This window comes from Thermobia domestica, chromosome 7 (assembly GCF_964235325.1).
Source record: "Thermobia domestica chromosome 7, izTheDome1.hap1.1, whole genome shotgun sequence".
Classification (NCBI taxonomy): Eukaryota; Metazoa; Arthropoda; class Insecta; order Zygentoma; family Lepismatidae; genus Thermobia; species Thermobia domestica.
Window position 1 is genome coordinate 45,087,632 of NC_137460.1, and position 17,534 is coordinate 45,105,165.

Sequence of the window (17,534 nt, forward strand, 5' to 3'; positions counted from 1 at the left end):
AAAAAAAGGCATCAATGATTCGGAAGTTAAATTGATTTAATTTCAATTACAGCCAGGTTTAGCCTATAGGTCAAGAGAAATCACAAGAAAATTACAAATTTAAATTTCTTGTCAAAAGCGAAAAAGTTCTTACGATTACAAGAACTATTTTTGCTCTGCTTGCTAGTCTAGTGATTAACGTTCACACTTTTGGTGTACCAGGATGCCGAGTTTGATTCCCGGTGAGCGAACGTTGAAATTTGAACGCAGTATGGTGGTTTCGATTCCACTTTAAACCGTAGTTCTACGTCTGATATAGCCTCGGTTCTAAAAAGGATTGCTAAACTTCAACACACAACAACGACAGTAATTTTGAAGATAGGTATTCGTATTTCAGAGTGCATGAGGTTAAGTGCGAATGCTATATATATATATATATATATATAGTATGGCGCTAAATTCGTTGTACAAAAGCAGAGGAATGATTCTTGAGAGTAAAACAAAGAAAAAAGTTCCTATAAACATAGGGCGAAAACCCCATCGTTTACGTGTTATAGGCTGCCGAAAACACGAAAAAATGAATTTTAAAGGTCTATAGCTCCAAAACTATGGGACCTACCTTGGTCAGGTCAAGACTTCACTTAGGAACTAGTATCTGCTCTATCCAAAAATACATGTTTTAGAATCCTAAGGTACTCACGCAACAATTTTTATGAAGGTAGTTGGAGAGTACTTTATATCATAGACCCGTAGTCAAACCCCCTTTATAAAAATTGTTGTGGAAGCAGCTCAGGATTCGGAAACACGCATTTTTGGATAGGGCACATACCAGTTCCTAAGTGAAGTCTTGACCCGACCAAGGTAGGTCCCATAGTTTTGGAGCTATGAACCTTTAAAATTCATTTTTTCATGATTTCGGCAGCCTATAACACGTAAACGATGGGGTTTTCGCCCTGTGTTTATAGGAACTTTTTTCTTTGGTTTACTCTCAGGAATCACTCCTCTGCTTTTGTACAACGAATTTAGCGCCATACTATATATATATATATATTAATTGATTCCATCCATCCATCCATCCATCCATCCTTCCTTCCTTCCTTCCTTCCTTCCTTCCTTCCTTCCTTCCTTCCATCCTTCCTTGTTCCTTCCTTCCTTCCTTCTATGCACCGCGGCTAAAGGAGACTGTATTAATGAAATGAAAAAATGGGAAGAAACGAGTGTCCCGGAAAAAAAAAAAAAAAACACCCACCCACCACAAAGTTCATTTGGTGCGGACTGGGATCGAGTCAGGGATCTTACGCACCAGAGAATGCAATACATTGTTGCTAGTAAACGAAACGTAATTGACTTTCTAAAATATAGATCTCTGTATTAGTCTGAACGGTGAGTCTTTTAATGATATACAATGTTAAACATCTATTTATTTATATTATTATTAAAAGAAAGGTTGCTTGTGAATGTTATCAAACATTATTTCTAACCATCACCGCTAGGAATATAATGATAATTGTATTCGTTATTTTTAAAGTGAAAGCAAGATTGCAAGAAAAGTACAAGGATATCCCAGAGCGTGTTGTTACCATAGCATTGGACAGTGTGGATTTTGACGAGGAACGAGCAGCGCATATTTTACAGACAATGGTGCAGGAAGAGTCGAAGCCCAAAACTGAAGAAGTCTCACAGTCCTCGAAAGAGAGGTAAGTATCAGTGAGAGCATAGGTAGTATTTGAATATTATGTGCGTTGAGGCTTAGAGTTAGTATCCACCGAGAACCGAAGTTGGAAATCTTGACAGTAGTACGAGGTTCATTCCGTAAATAATGTACACTAATTTTTTGTGACTTAACACGTTTTTTGTTTGGAGAGGATCTCTTTACAGACCTTCAGTTTAATTTGCTTGCTTAGCAGTGACGAAATCCCAACGTCCAGGTAAATTCTGTATTCCATCAAGGACACCATCTTTATGAAGTTGTCGAATGGTTCAAGTAACGGCTGCAGAAAGCTCTTCCAGACACGGAAATCAACATCCACGCATTCGTTGTTTCAACTTTGGGAACAGGTTGTAGTCTGGTAGACTATGTCCGGACTGTAGGGAGCATGAGGTTACATTTCTCAACCGTATTTGCGAAGCTTTGTACGCACAGCATTAGCTGTGTACGGGCGTGCGATGTCGTAGAGAATCAGTGGACTGCCCTGAGCAATTGCGGTTGGGTTTTGCTCATTTTTCTGCACAGTTTTAGCAGAAATTCACAATAATACGGTGCTGTGACACTTCTATGTGGAACTCTGTCCGTTATAATAATGCCTTGATGATCGTAAGCAAAAATTATCATTTGCTTAACCTTTGATTGAGATCGATGACGCTTTTTTGGTCTTAGAGAAGATGGAGCTCCACTCGTTGGGTTGTGATTTCAACTCCAGCTTAAAGTCTCTCATCCGCGTTTCATCAATAGCAATAATGCGACGCAGGAAGTTCTCACCTTCAACGTTCAACTTTTGTTTCGGCGCCGTTGTATTGTCCAGACGTGTCTGCTTCTGTTCAGCTCTCAAGAAGTGGGGGACCCATCGAGAAAAAAAAATTTCTCTTCAGTAAATCACATGTTAGAATTCGGTATACTGATGCAGATGGAATCCTGTGATGTCAGAAAGTTCCTCACATGTTACACGGCGATCTTGTTCAAAAGTGCATCTGCCACACGTTGCACAGTTCTTTCATCGGTTTATGATTTCGGCCTTCCTGATCTTGCATCATCCTTTATGTTTACACGACCACTACGGGAACGAGAAACTGGACTGTGGTCCACTGTTGTTTCTCCACAAACTTCACGTAAGGACTGTAAATTTCTGTGTTTTTTGCCACGTAAAGTTTTGATCTTTATGAATAACGTCTGATCTTCAACAGATACGTTACCGGAGACACCTGTCACCTCCATTTTCAACACTGGTCACAGCTACATTGTGTGTACTAGAGAGCGCACAAGCATACGTCCTGCTGTCTCAAGGCCCCTGCTTCAAATGACGAAATGTTTATCTCGATTTCCTCATCCACTCCCCAGTGTTGCCATAATGTACATTATTTATGAAATGATCCTCATACAAAATAGAGTATACATATTGTCGTTCATTTTAAGCACTCGATATAATAATAATCTTTTAGAGATATGAACAATCTTGCTTTGTATTATGAATTTTTGTAGTTAGACTGTTTCAGTGCTTTCTGACACTTTCATTAATAACGTTTAAAAGTTGGTAAACTGGACACAAATGTTAACTTTCTCCTTCCTGTGAAACCCTTCGGAGAGAAAAGCAAATACTTAAGTTCTCAAAACTATTAACAAAATTTGGGCCGTGGTGACTCAGTGGTGGAGTGCTCACCTCTGGTGTGTGTGGTCCCTTGAGGTTCGATTCCAACTTATACCAAGTGGGTTTTGTAGTGGATAAACACCGTGCGTATGGATTTTCTCGGGTTTCATCCATTTCTTCCCACTTTGTTTATTCCATCATTATCATCACCGTCTCCCTTAGCCTTGAAGCATAATCATAAGACATTGAAGTATATACACAGATACCTCCTTTATACGGACACAGACTTTCCTATCCCGACAAAAACATTATGGGAGAGAACCCTCGCTTTTTACGGACACGGATAGTCTTCTTTCTTCCCCGATGTTGTAGTAATACATTGAAAAAGAACAAAAATTATTCTCAACTCATACGTATTTAGCACAGGAAATTCTTTCCACAGTTTGGAATAATTCTTCAAGTGATCCCTTCAATTGCCCCAGCAGTTGCAAACAAATTTCTATCGTAAATCAATATCCGCAGGATTACAATGGCAGGAAAGTATTGCAGACTTCTTTAAAACAAATGCATAAACTGTCTTGATTAGATAGTTTTGTCCGTATTTTTAGTAGTTAATAATAATGTCCTATGTGATTATTGGGTTATTTTTACTTTAAATACAGTTAGTAAACGAATTATCGGACTTTTATAGAGGTATAACTTATAAATGAAAAAAATGATCACTCAAACATTATATTTTGCAGTACACGCGTAGACATCCCCCTATATTTTTATTTCTCTACAGAGAGGGGTTTTCCATTTCATTTTCCCAGTAATTGAAACACTTGAGTACAGTATTTCGGTATTAGCCCATATTTTCGTTTATATAACTAATATATTTGCAGTATATTGTATAGAGTACTTTAAATTTGTGTAACCTCTCTTTAGAAACGGGCATCTCTGATTTACGTATAAATTCTGTCCCATCGGTATCCGTAACAGAATGTGCTTTTTGAAAAACGTGTATTGCACAGTTCATCACTGATTTTAATTATTTATTCTTTCTGTGAGCAAAACTCCTGTATTCACGATAAGTATAAAGAATTAGTGCACAACAACACACGTTTTCCAGCTGAGTATTGGATACTTTCCTGTAGAATATCGAGAATACTCAGACCTCAGAGAACAGTTAGGGCTACCTAAAAATCTTAGTCAAATTGTAGGGAATAATGAATATCTATAATGCGGGCCGTACTTTTACTTCTATTCGTGAGTTCGAAATAGTTGCCGTGCTATGAAGTTTCCTTTTTATATTTTTTCCTGTTAAATGTTACTGTTATTCGTATTTGTGACGTAACTTTATGTTTTGTCATTTATTCTTGTAACATTTTCATATTGTATCAGAGTTTTTATTTTATTTATTGTTTTGCTTTAACCCTCGGATTACCAACGTGGGGGAAGGTAATTTGTGCCCACCTCAGTATATTTTTTGTAATTACTCTTCTTTTAAGGTGGATCACTAGGTGTTCTCAGTGCTATGCTAAAGCTGCTTGAATAATGTGGCGTTGCCAGATAGTGTCGAGTGTTTACTGATGCCAGATAATAAAGGAAGTAATCATGGAATTCTGATTGGATACTTACTAGAGAAATTAGTTTTCGATCCTTACCGCAATTCCGCTTCTTGAACTGCAACACTAGAATCCAGGAATTTTCTTATTGTGACTACTGCAGTAAACGTACAAATTTGGCAACAACGCATTATTGCGTTCTGCGCAAGTTTCATCTCAAAACCTATTTCCGTAAATGAAAATTAATATTTAAATTAAATTTGAAACATAACACGAAAAACGGTCAAACAATATTTCTATTTCGTGAGAAGATCGTTACTTTAAAATACTTTCCACATACAAATAAACATTTCATAAAACTGAGCACTTCTAGTAAGATCTAACAGCAAGTGCCATCTTGTGTGCTTATTGTAAATATTTTCTTTTGTTACATTTTTCGATATCAGTAGACACAACCAAATGAATCAATGTCCTGTGCTGTAGCTGAAACATAACTCTATCTTATAGTACAATATTTAAAATATGGAACGTTTCATTGCGCAGTAGTTAAGGCAATGAGCTAAAATATGTACTGACTTCCGGGTGGTGATCCACCTTAATCATTGCTTTAAAATTGTAAGAAAATATTGCTCAACATGTTTAGCTAAAGCGTATACTTTACGGTGGTTCAAATTGAACATTAGTGTGTCTCATAAAATTTGCTAGTTTAAGTTGGTGGGCACAAAGTACTACCCCCCTCCCCCTTCCTCGTTAGTAGGAGATGTGACTGACATTTACTAGTGTCACTCCTAGATGGCAGTATAATAAATAGTTGTATCCAGCTTTTTCGAAATTTTATCGATTAATCTTATCCCATGTACTGTTCTTTTTGAAAGTTTCATGTTAGTGTGTTTCATAACTTTGGTATTTTACGTTGGTGGGCACAAAGTACTCCCGTTGGTAGAAGATATGACTGACATTTAGAAGTGTCACTGCTAGATGGCAGCATAATAAATGTCTGTTAGTTTTATTTTGTGTACTGCTCATTTCAGTCCCTGTAGATTTTTCTGAGAGTTTCTAAATTTGTTTCTTATGCGAGATTTATTTAGTCTTAACAGGTGGGCACAAAATGACTTCGCCGCCTTTGTAGTCCGCGTTACAAAAAAAAAAAAAAAAAAAAAAAAAAAAAAAAAAAAAAAAAAAAAAAAAAAAAAAAGACAGTGCAAGGGTTAATGTTTTATTTTTGACATGTTTATACTTGAACAACATTTTTTTTTTTTAAGTTTGGTTTTGAATTTTTGATGCAGAGCATGTGTCGCCCGTTGGTTTCATCTTGACAGGAACAAATACCCTCACTGCTGACGTCCCCAGTAAATACCCAGTAATCAGTCGGTAATCAACACGTTTCGCAAGAAGCAAACTTTGTTAAACTGGTGAAAAGTGAAGTTTTCTTTCAGAAGGGATTCACAAAAAGGGAGCAACCTCAAAATGTGTGTCCAGTTTACCAACTTCTAGATGTCATCAATAGAAGTGCCATAGAGCACTGAAACCGTCTGAATGAGGTACAGAAACTTCTGATGCCACATTTGAGTTATGTATCCTATAGCATCTATCAGTACCGTTTGGAGAAGACTCTATCAGTCAGTTTCAGCCATCGCGTTAAATAACTCCTTGGAATTATAATGTTCTTCTTGTCTGGAGAGAAATCAAATTCTGTCGTTCATTTTAAAGAGTCATACGATTTCCAGCAAGTCAATATAAGAAATGTTTACTTTTTAAATTAATACGAGTTTTGGTAATTTTTCCTTTGCGTTCCTATATATGAATAATTCATAATGTAATTTTAGTTTATGTTTTTATTTATTAACACCAGACGGAAAAACACATAATCAAATTGATCACGTTTTAGTAAATAGAAGAAGCCAATCTAGCATAATTGATGTCCGGTCGTTTAAAGGGCCTGATTGTGACACTGATCACTACCTGGTAGCAGCGATAATAAGAGAGAGATTATCGTTGAATAAAGGTAATATTCATTGTCCGAAAACGGAGAGATTCAATTTAAAGAAATTAGAAGAGAGGGAATGGTAAGAGAGGAATACCAGATTGAAGTTTCGAATAGATTCTCGGCTTTAGAAGATTCGGAGTGCACTAGTGTTGAGGATACCTGGATTGAAATTAGAGATAGCATTAAAAGTTCAGCAAAAGAAAAATTAGGACACGCGGAAATACGTAGGAACGAACCTTGGTTCGACCAGGAATGCATAAAACTAGCAAAGATAAGAAAACAGGCAAAATTACACTGGCTACAAAATCCGAATGAAATAACTACACAAAATTTCGCAGATATCAGGCGGGAAACTTCCAAAACTTTTAGAACAAAGAACCGCGATTTTCTGAGAGCTAAAATTAAGAAACTTCAAGATAATAGTAAAAATAAAAACATCCGGGACATGTATAAGGGGATCAGCAAATTTAAGAAAAGCTGTCAACCTCATGCTTATATATTAAAGAAATCTGACGGTACAGTTCTCACTGATACGGATAGCATCTTAAATAGATGGAAAGATTTCTTTCACGATTTGCTTAACACGCAACCAAAAACTAGTGTGCGTGGAGAAAAGGAGGTACACACCGCAGAACCGTATATTCCAGAACCCGACCGAATAGAAGTAGAAACCGCTATAAAGAAATTAAAGAAACACAAATCTCCGGGTGTAGATGAAATTCCGGCTGAGTTAATTTTAGCTGGAGGCGAAAAATTGTGGAACAAGATACACAAACTCATTCTCCCGTATCTGGAACAAGGAAGAATTGCCAAAGAGTGGAAAGAATCAATCACTGTTCCAATTCACAAGAAAGGCGACAAAACTGACTGTAATAATTATGGAGGCATTTCTCTTCTGTCAACATCCTATAAAATCCTTTCAAATATTCTATTAGAAAGATTGACCCTATATGCAGATGAAATTATTGGAGATTATCATTGCGGATTTAAACGAAATCGATCAACTATCGACCAAATATTTACCATTCGCCAAATACTCGAAAAAAAAAGTGGGAATACAATACCCCGGTATATCAATTATTTATTGATTTTAGAAAGGCTTACGACTCGGTTAGGAGAAAAGCATTATACAACGTTCTTACAGAACTTGGAATACCGAGAAAGCTAATTAGATTAAGATATGTTTAAATGAATCCCAAAGTAAAGTCCGGGTAGAAAAATTTTTGTCCACGAGCGTTCACGTCGAAAATGGCCTGAAACAAGGAGATGCGTTGTCGCCATTATTATTTAACTTTGTTCTAATATACTATAAAGAAAATCAAAGATAGCAACCAGGGCCTAGAGTTGAACGGTATTCCCCAGGTTATGGCATATGCTGATGATGTAAATTTAATAGGGGATGATAGGAGTACAATTGAAAGAAATGCAGAGATCATATTAAACGTTTGCAGGGACATGGGTTTAGAAGTAAATGCAGATAAAACTAAATACATGGAAGTGCGTCGGGACCGTAATACAGCAAATTATGGATGCGTTAAAATATTAAATAATACTTTTGATAAACTGGACACTTTCAAATATCTAGGATCAATATTAATAGCCGAAAATCATATTCACGAAGAAATTAAATGTCGACTAAAAGCAGGGAATTCAGGTTATTATTCATTTCAAAATCTCTTGTCGTCGCGAATTCTGTCGAGGAATTTGAAGCTTAAAATATACAAAACGATAATCATGCCTGTTGTTCTGTATGGTTGCGAAACATGGTCACTTACTCTGAGGGAAGAACATAGACTGAAAGTATTTGAGAACAAGATTCTGAGACGAATATTCGAACCCAAGAGGAACGGGATTGGGAAAACTTCATAACGAGGAACTACATAATTTATATGGTTTACCCAACGTTGTTAGGGTCGTCAAGTCTAGGAGGCTTAGGTGGGCGGGTCATGTAGCTAGAATGGTAGAAAGTAGAAACGCTTTCAAAGTCTTGACTGGAAGACCAATCAGAAAACGACCATTAGGAAGACCTAGGCGCAGGTGGGAGGACAGTATTAAGATGGATCTCGCAGAGATTGGAATATAAAGTAGAGACGGGATACAGTTAGCTAAGGATAGAAGTCAGTGGAGAGCTTTTGTGAACGCGGTATTGAACCTCCGGGTTCCATAGGCCATAGAGTTAGTTAGTTAGTTAGTTTTATTATCGATTTTCTTTTATTTTTCTGCGTTCTTTTTCTGAAGATGTATATTTTTATTTGTTCTAAACGTATTGACTTGTAATATTACGTAAATTTTATATTAATTCTCGACAATTTACAAGATGAGTACATCCATTTGTTTTGAAGTTACTAACAAAATTTATATATATATATATTAGGGGTAGGCACGAAAACCGGTTTATCGATTTTCGGTTTTTAGGAAAACCGAAACTGGTTTCTAAAAATTTTCAAAAAAAAACTTTTTCACGGAAACCGGTTATCGGTTTTCTCTAAAGCCGAGTCGGTTTTTCCACCGGATCCGGTTTCGGTTTACTTCAAAACCGGTTCCGGTTTTTTTTTTTCAAAATTTGTTTACTTCTGACCAGAATAGTGTTTTGTTGTTCTCCGGAAACCTATTCCGTTTCCACAGAAATAGTTTTGTGTTTTCCAAAAGTTTTCACCGAAACCATTTTCGGTAAAAACCTAAACCGATTTTAGAGAAGAACCGAAACCGGTTTTTGGAGAAAACCGAACTGTCGGTTTTCGAATTTCGGTTTTTCTAGTAACCGGTTTTTATAAAATTGGTTTTGCCCATTCCGAATATATATATATATATATATATATATATATATATATATAAAATATGATTATTTTGTTCCTTACTGTGCGAGCAGCGATCATATTATTCTTCTTTTACGAAATTCATTTAATTCTTGTAGCCAAATACAAGAATCTCGCCCAGCACCACAACCAACTGTAGAAGGACCCTCGTCTGTGAGTGCATCCCCAACTCATAAGTCATCTGCTAGCAGAAAATCCACCTCAGATAAAGGGGAAAAGGCAATCCGACGATTTAAAGGGAAAAAAGATGTACCCAAGTAAGTACACATTTTTCTTTTCTGTTTGCTTAGTGGTATGTATATTAAGATTGCTCATGTACGAGAAGTGTTCAATAATTATTGTCCCTGACATAGAAGATCTGTTATTTTTCTCCATAGTCTCCCCTCACTATATTGCACTTCACCACCTATGTTCTAAAGTACGAATGCCAATTTTAAAAATACTTAGTGCCTGTGCTAAAGGCCGTTCTTCGACAGGTCATGCATAACATGAAATGTAGACGTACAGTTTAAAGTGAAATCTGAATCATCTTAATATATTCAAATTTTAATGCTCCCCACTACGAATCGAACCCAAATTCTGTCCATCAAAGACGCACGAGCTAGTCACTAGGAAGGAAGTTCCCAAAGGGCACGAACGCAGTTTTAGCATTATTGTTGAGAAATTTGCGGATCAGTAAGTTTCTACGTACTTTGGAAGCGTTATTGCTCCTTTCGTCAGATATATATATATATATTGGTTTTAAAAAGTTTAAATTTAATTTTGTCTGTGTGTTTTAAATGTCGATTAAGTTATCACAAAGAGCTCCTTCGTGGCTAAGCGATTAGCGGACGCGCCTTTGGCGTGGGAGACCCGGGTTCGATTCCCGGCTGGAGCTCACGTCGTTCAGATTCCACATTAGTCAGTAGGTCCACGTCTCATATAGCCTCGTTGATGACTCAAAATCAAATCAAATCAAAGTAGGTTATCACCAGGGCCCGGATCTTGTTGACCTAAAATTTTCTAAAAAGTGACCTATAAAATGACACCAAAATTCCCGTAAAATGACCCAAGAATTCACAAAAATTGACCTTAAAACTTGCGTTTCTTAAACGTTTATTTCGTTAAGCATTGACATTTTTTAAATATCGATTGGATTTTAATTACCATTTCACATTCATTTTCGAAAGTTTTGTTTCAGTTAGTTGCAGTCCATTGATCATTTGTGTCCATTCTACGACATTGTACGTACTGAAAGCGTCAATTCACTCCCGAGTTGAAACTAATTGGGAATCACGCTTAAATAAAAGTTCGCAAGTGTAGACTGTATACATGAGAATAATAGATAAAAATCCTGTTGAAAATCTTTGTACCATTTTTAATCTATTTTTAGTTATTCACGTAATCATATTATTTGTGGTCAACTATCCAAAATTATCTGTTTGGTCCACCTAGCAACCCCCGCCCCTCGTGTTCAGCTTTGTGTTCACCTACCAATCCCAGCTACAGCTTAGTGTTCATTTACTTGTTAGAAATGGAGTTTTTCACCCTAATAGTCAGGAACAGGAAAGTACGTAATTTAACTTTGTGTTTTCCAACTCCGTAAACAGTGTTCATTATAAAATTTCCTTATGTAGAAGAATAAAAAGACCGTAACTGACCTAAAAATTACCTTAAAATATTAAAAAAAATGACCTGAAACTTGAAAATAGCAAAAAGTGACCAAAAGTTGACCCTAAAAATATGTATTTTTAGAACCTAGAGTTGTTGGATAAGATTTTTATTTGAACTTGCCTTGTCCTATGCGTAATAGAAAAAAGTTGACCTGTCAACAAGATCCGGGCCCTGGTTATCACAATAAAGAGTGCTCCGAACTGCTGGTTTTGAGTCGCCGATCTAAAGCCAAATGTTGCCAGTCGAGAGCAATCAATTCTAGTGTACAGTATTTTTAATTAGTATTAGAGCGTATGGTACACACTGTAATATTAATTTATCCACTAACTTGAATAATGTTCGTTCAAAAATATTTTATTCCTTCGATATTTCAAATGCACTGGTCGGAATTCTTCGTCAGGACCACAAGGCTTGTCTTATTTATGTACATCAACAGCAACATAAAACATTTATTACACATTAAATTTATCTGTACTTATAGTTTTGTGTTGTTTTGATTCAAGGTATGTTAACTTTGAATTTTATGTTAACTGTAAATTAATACAAAATTACAAACATAAATTATTGATTATGTTTTTAAGTTAACATATCTGCTAGGACAAGTAGGCAAAATTACAAGTGTATAGATACTATGTATATTATATTTCCCCAAAATATATTGTGTATTTTTGCTATGCCACTGTTGATATAAAATAACAATATGAAGACTACATAAAATAACGACTTAAGCCTTGTGACTCTGACAAAGAATACTCAAAGAGTGCATTTGAAATATTGGAGAAAAAATAATGCAATTGGAACGAACATTATTCAAGTTAGTAGATAATTAATAGTACAGTATTTAGTTTATTTAAATATATATATATTTGTGTTTTTACAGAGTATCACGAGGCACAAGTACAACAGAAGACAAGGAATACAAATCGCCATATCTTCTGAAAGTCAGTGGTCCCAATCCCGATCATCATAAAGGCCCTAATGATGAGCTTCTACTGTAAGTATTGTGCTGAGTGTACTTGCAGGTATTAATATTCGTGAGTAAAGTTGTTAACGGGGTTCATGCTGACCATGGTTAAGTTATTAGAATTCTCAATGCTACAAAAATTTAATCCTACATATTTATTTTACGAGCAAGTTTACAACAATCGTTCGGTATCGTTAGTATCATCATATTTCTACTTCTTCAGGAAGTAACCTATACTATTGACACACATACACAGGTATCCTTGCCATTTGGTTAGCTTAGTGTTCTAAAGAGCTCCTCCGTTGCTAAGCGGTTAGCGGAGACCCGGGTTCGATTCCCGGCGGGAGCTCATGTGGTTCGGATTCCACGTTAATCAGTAGGTCCACGTCTCATATAGCCTCGCTGCTGAAAGGGACGCTAAACTAAAATCAACTCAACTTAGTCTTCTAAATTCTTCTTCGGATACGCTTGTCTAGAAAAACAGCATCGCAGCTTTTATGCCAACAAAATATTATCCTCTCACTTAAACATTCTTCTTCCACGGTCGCTCAGGCTGATAAATTGTGTCAAACACAGTACAGAATCGCATTACATTTCTTTCTTTTTATAATATCCATATTTATTGAAGAGTACAAATCAACACGTTCGGCGCGTTGTTGTAGCTACACAACTTGTTGAAGTATATGGCTACATTGTTGCCAGGTCGCTTTGTGATGGTGCTTGGAAATACGAGTGGGACTGATAGTTGTTTTGGGACAGTCTTTGTAAAATATACTCCATCATATCTTTCATTTTGATATGATGACATATCTAGTAACATGACATGATGATGATTATGGTTAGTGACATATAACAACCTAAAACTATCGTTAGCTCTGTAATTATCATTAGCTCTGTAATTATCATTAGCATGTATCTTAGGTATCACCGTCATTTTGACACTAGCAAGATGCCAAGAGATATAATAACGTAAAACTATCATTAACTTTTGAGCTTTAATTAAATACTAGCAAACCCGCGTAAACGTTGTTGTTGTCTGAATGATTGAATATAATACAAAGTCAGTCTTGGCCTTCTACCGCCACGTCCGCGTCCGCCATCTCTTCTTGTAGGCATGACTATATTTTAAATAAGAATTAGAAATAAAATAGGTTGTTAAGATTTTATATACTTACACGATGTTGACTGTTCAAGAGCAAGAAAGCGAACAAAATTTACAATGAAAAGGAATGTCACAAAACTTTAAAAATTGTTATAAGGTGACACTACTCAGAAGTTGTGGAGTTTCTTGTAAGCACTATATACCTACTAAAGTACTCATTATTTTTTTAATTTAAACATGTTTCCATCCTATAACCCTAAATTTATTTTACATTTTTTAGTTTTTATTTATTTTTTCACAATATTCGATTTTATTTACAGTGTATTTCCTATAGGAGAAATTTATTAAAAAATTGCAACATTACACTCCTGAAATTTCTGAAGTCGGTACCCCAGCTCAGGGGTGTCCTACAAATTTTATTTTGGTTTTAATATTCTTCTATTGAGGTACCTACTACCTCCTGAAAACTTAGTGCATATAGTCCCTGAAGTCACAAAGACAGTCACTTTTATTTTTTATTTATTTATTTTTTTTACATATATCCCCCCTTCCCCTCCCATACATTGTGCCGTCAAAGTAAAATGATGAAAACACCCCAGGTCCGAACCTTATCTATGTTGAAAGTTTGATCAAGATCGGTCGGGTGGTTCAAGAGTTATTAAGTTTTATTCGTTTTCATATATTTACCCTCCTCCCTCCCCTTCCCTCCTTTAAGTTCTACCATCAAAATGAAATAACAAAAAAACTTACCAGGTTCGAACTTCATCTATATTGAAAATTTGATCGAGATTGGTCGTTTGGTTCAAGAGTTATTAAGTTTTATTTATTTTTTTTTATAATTCCCTCTCCTCCCCCTTCCCGAAGTTCTATCGTCAAAGTGAATAGCTAAAAACACTCCCAGGCCAGAATTGCATCTACGTCAAAAATTTGATCGAGACCGGTCGGGTGGTTCAAGAGATTAAGAGTCACAAACATAGTCACTTTCAATTTGGATTTTTTTTTTTTTTTTCTCAGGCACCGCTATTAATATATAGTTATTTCAGTTTTTACAGTAGCATGCATTTCTTGTAATTAACAGAAAACATGAGAAGAAATTTTTGAATAAAGTCTGCCAGAGAGTATATTTAAAGATATCATCTCAGCATTTATTTGGAGAGACTGATTTAAAAACCTGCTAAAATGGCCGACCGCAGAATGCGAACATGGAATCTTACGATTACGCAGCGAGAGCGCTAACATCGCTAGTATTAAAAAGGACAGTTTGCAAGTTAAAACGAAAGATACCCTAAGCGCATGGGAAGTTTTAAATTTGCAGCAAGTGCTTTGCTAAATTTGACAATACTTGTGATAACACCAGCCTGCGAAGATTTTCCGGCAAAAGTAATTTTATGTGATATACGTTAGATTTAGTGTCCTTATGTAAATAATAATAATAATAATACCAGTTGTTTGTATCACAAAGAGATTTGTCACAAGTCCTTTTCATGTTTATGCTAATGGAGCTTCATTTTTGTAAATAAGGTTTGGATTGGGTGTATGGAATGCAAGTATGGACATGTCTGGGATTAAATATTGTATGTCGTCTGTTTTAGAGGGGATTAGGTATCAGGTAACACGTGAACAACAAATATAACAGTTGTAGTTCACTCATGCGGAGTGCCAGACAAGGTCAATACGCCAAGTTCTTTTGTCTGAGAGGGGATTCTGGGAACATGTATCACGCCTTTGTCTACAAATTACAACGTGCACTTGAAGTCGTTCCTTGAGTGAGTTTGTTAAAAATGGCAAGTGGCAGTGATGTTCAGAGGCGAAAATGTGTGAACAATCCAAACTCTTTCTGTTATATATGTGGCCATTATACAATTAAAGGCAAGAAGCGAAATAGTACGCCATTTATAAAAAAGCTTGTATTGGCATATTTTAATATGAAGTTTGGTGATCAGGACAAGAATTTCACACCTCATATTATGTCTAAAACGTGTGTAGAAAACCTGTGGCAATGGTACAAAGGGTTGTTGCCATCAATGCCATTCGAAATCCCAATGGTTTGACGGGAACAAAGAAATCATGTTGGCGACTGTTATTTTTGTGTATGTAAAGTGTCTGGTTTCAATACGAAAAACAAAAAACACATTGTGTATCCGAGCCTTCTATCAGCCATAACCACCGTACCACATGGACCCGATGTTCCTGTCCCAAAAGTACCAATACAGTTACTAGAGAGTGTGTCTTCGTGATCTTCAAGTGCGGAGGATGGTGATGATGACACCTTTATACCGGATGTTGAAGATAAAACTCCACGTCTTTATAATCAGTATGACTTTATTGATTTGGTGCGTGACCTAGGTCTCACTAAAGAAAAGAGTGAACTTTTAGAATCAAGATTTAAAAAAAAGAAATGTTTTACTTCGTGGGACAAATTCATATTGTTACAGAAATCGGGAGGAAGAATTCAGGCAGTTTTTTGTTCAACAAGAAGGAGAACTTGTGTTTTGCTATGATATCCGTGACTTGATTCGTCTTGGAATAGTTTACCAAGCAAAGAACTGGCGTTTATTTACTGATTCGAGTTAAAGAAGTCTCAAAGGTGTTCTGCACAATGGGGATAAACTTGCTTCAGTACCAGTCGTCCATTCAACATCTCTTCGTAAAAACTAATACAATTATCTATGCTTTTACAGAAACTGAAATACAATGAACACAGATGGTTACTGTGCTGTGATTTAAAAGTGTGCGGTATCATATTGAGGCAGCAAGCAGGTATACCAAGTTCCCGTGTTTTCTGTGTGAATGGGACTCTTGGAACAAGAATAGACACTGGTTAGTTTCTGAGTGGCCCGAGAGGAAACAGTTCGTGCCAGGAGCCAAAATCATTGTAAATCATCCATTAATGGACCCTCAAAATGTGTTATTGCCCTCTTTTTATACATAAACTTGGGAATTATTAAGCAATATGTTAAGAGTTTGGATAGAAGTAGCCCCTGCTTTCGGTACCTCTGTCAGAAATTTCCAGGATTGTGGGATGCCAAAATTAAGGAAGGAATTTTTGACGGCCCCCAAAATTCGGAAGCTTATGAAGAATCCTACATTCACTACGACGATGAACGAAACACAGCTTCAAGCATGGGAATCATTCAAGGATGTTTCCAGTAAATTCCTGGGAATTCAGGGATGACAACTACCAACAGACTGTCGAAACCATGCTGTACAACTTCCAGAAATTAGGTTGCCATATGAGCTTAAAATTACATTTCCTGCACAATCATCTGGATTATTTTCCTGCAAATTTAGGAGTATTCAGCGAGGAACATGGTGAGCGGTTCCATCAAGACAAAAAAGAAATGGAACGAAGATATCAGGGGCGATGGGATGTTTCCATGATGTCAAATTACTGTTGGTGTCTAGTGCAAGATAATCCTACTCAGGAACAAAAACGCAAATCAACACAGCGTTCATTCACATCAAAGCGCAGCAAAAAAATAGTGTTCTTGTAGTGAGATTCATACATTCTAGCAATGAACATGTTACATTAGTAGTGCTTTTTTTGTATATTCGTTGCAATTTGATCATGCCCCATTCAAATTACACATATTCTCTATTATGGTGTTTTCTATCGAAATTATAACAATATAAAATTTTTCGATTGCAAAATAGCAAAAAAACTGCACGTGATAGGCAAAAACGGTTTCGATATTTGAAATCAGCACACCTAAATTAGTTTAAATCACCTCTTCAAACTTTTGCCGGTGAAAAGAGTTTTATTTCGCAGGCCGATGAATTGACATACGAGTTTAAAAATAAAATAAAATAAAAATATGGTGCTAAATTGTACAGTTAATTGTAACAAACTTTAAATTTTAAGTCTAAATATGTATGCATCTATGCTAGAGTCTGATTTCTGTACACTAATGTGTTTAGGTCCCCCAAAAAAGATTCAATCAATACTCTACACACGCATTGTTTGTATTTGGTCTAGGAATTAATTCGTGCGGTTGGACAAGAGATGGCGCAACGAACGGAGCGTCCCACAGTTCCGTGTATCCACACATGTGTTGCAAACCCCTGTCATCGCGTATCGTTCGTAGTATAGGGCAGTGGATTAAAGCGTCAACAACACCAGTTTGTAGGTAAGTGAACATGGTGCAATTTGTGCCTGATAAAGTGTTTTTGCGGGGTGTCCTGCT

General features: G+C 36.2%; 1 protein-coding gene across 2 annotated transcripts in view; it reads left to right on the forward strand.

Moving 5' to 3' along the window:
* Positions 1-17,534, forward strand: part of LOC145690044 (uncharacterized) — a 60,341-nt gene that overhangs the window by 24,992 nt on the left and 17,815 nt on the right. For both annotated transcript variants that reach the window (XM_081764545.1, XM_081764546.1), the window contains 3 exons: positions 1,508-1,676; positions 9,730-9,888; positions 12,165-12,278. In XM_081764545.1, the coding sequence (XP_081620671.1) occupies positions 1,508-1,676; positions 9,730-9,888; positions 12,165-12,278 (442 nt within the window). The remainder of the gene's footprint in view (positions 1-1,507; positions 1,677-9,729; positions 9,889-12,164; positions 12,279-17,534) is intronic.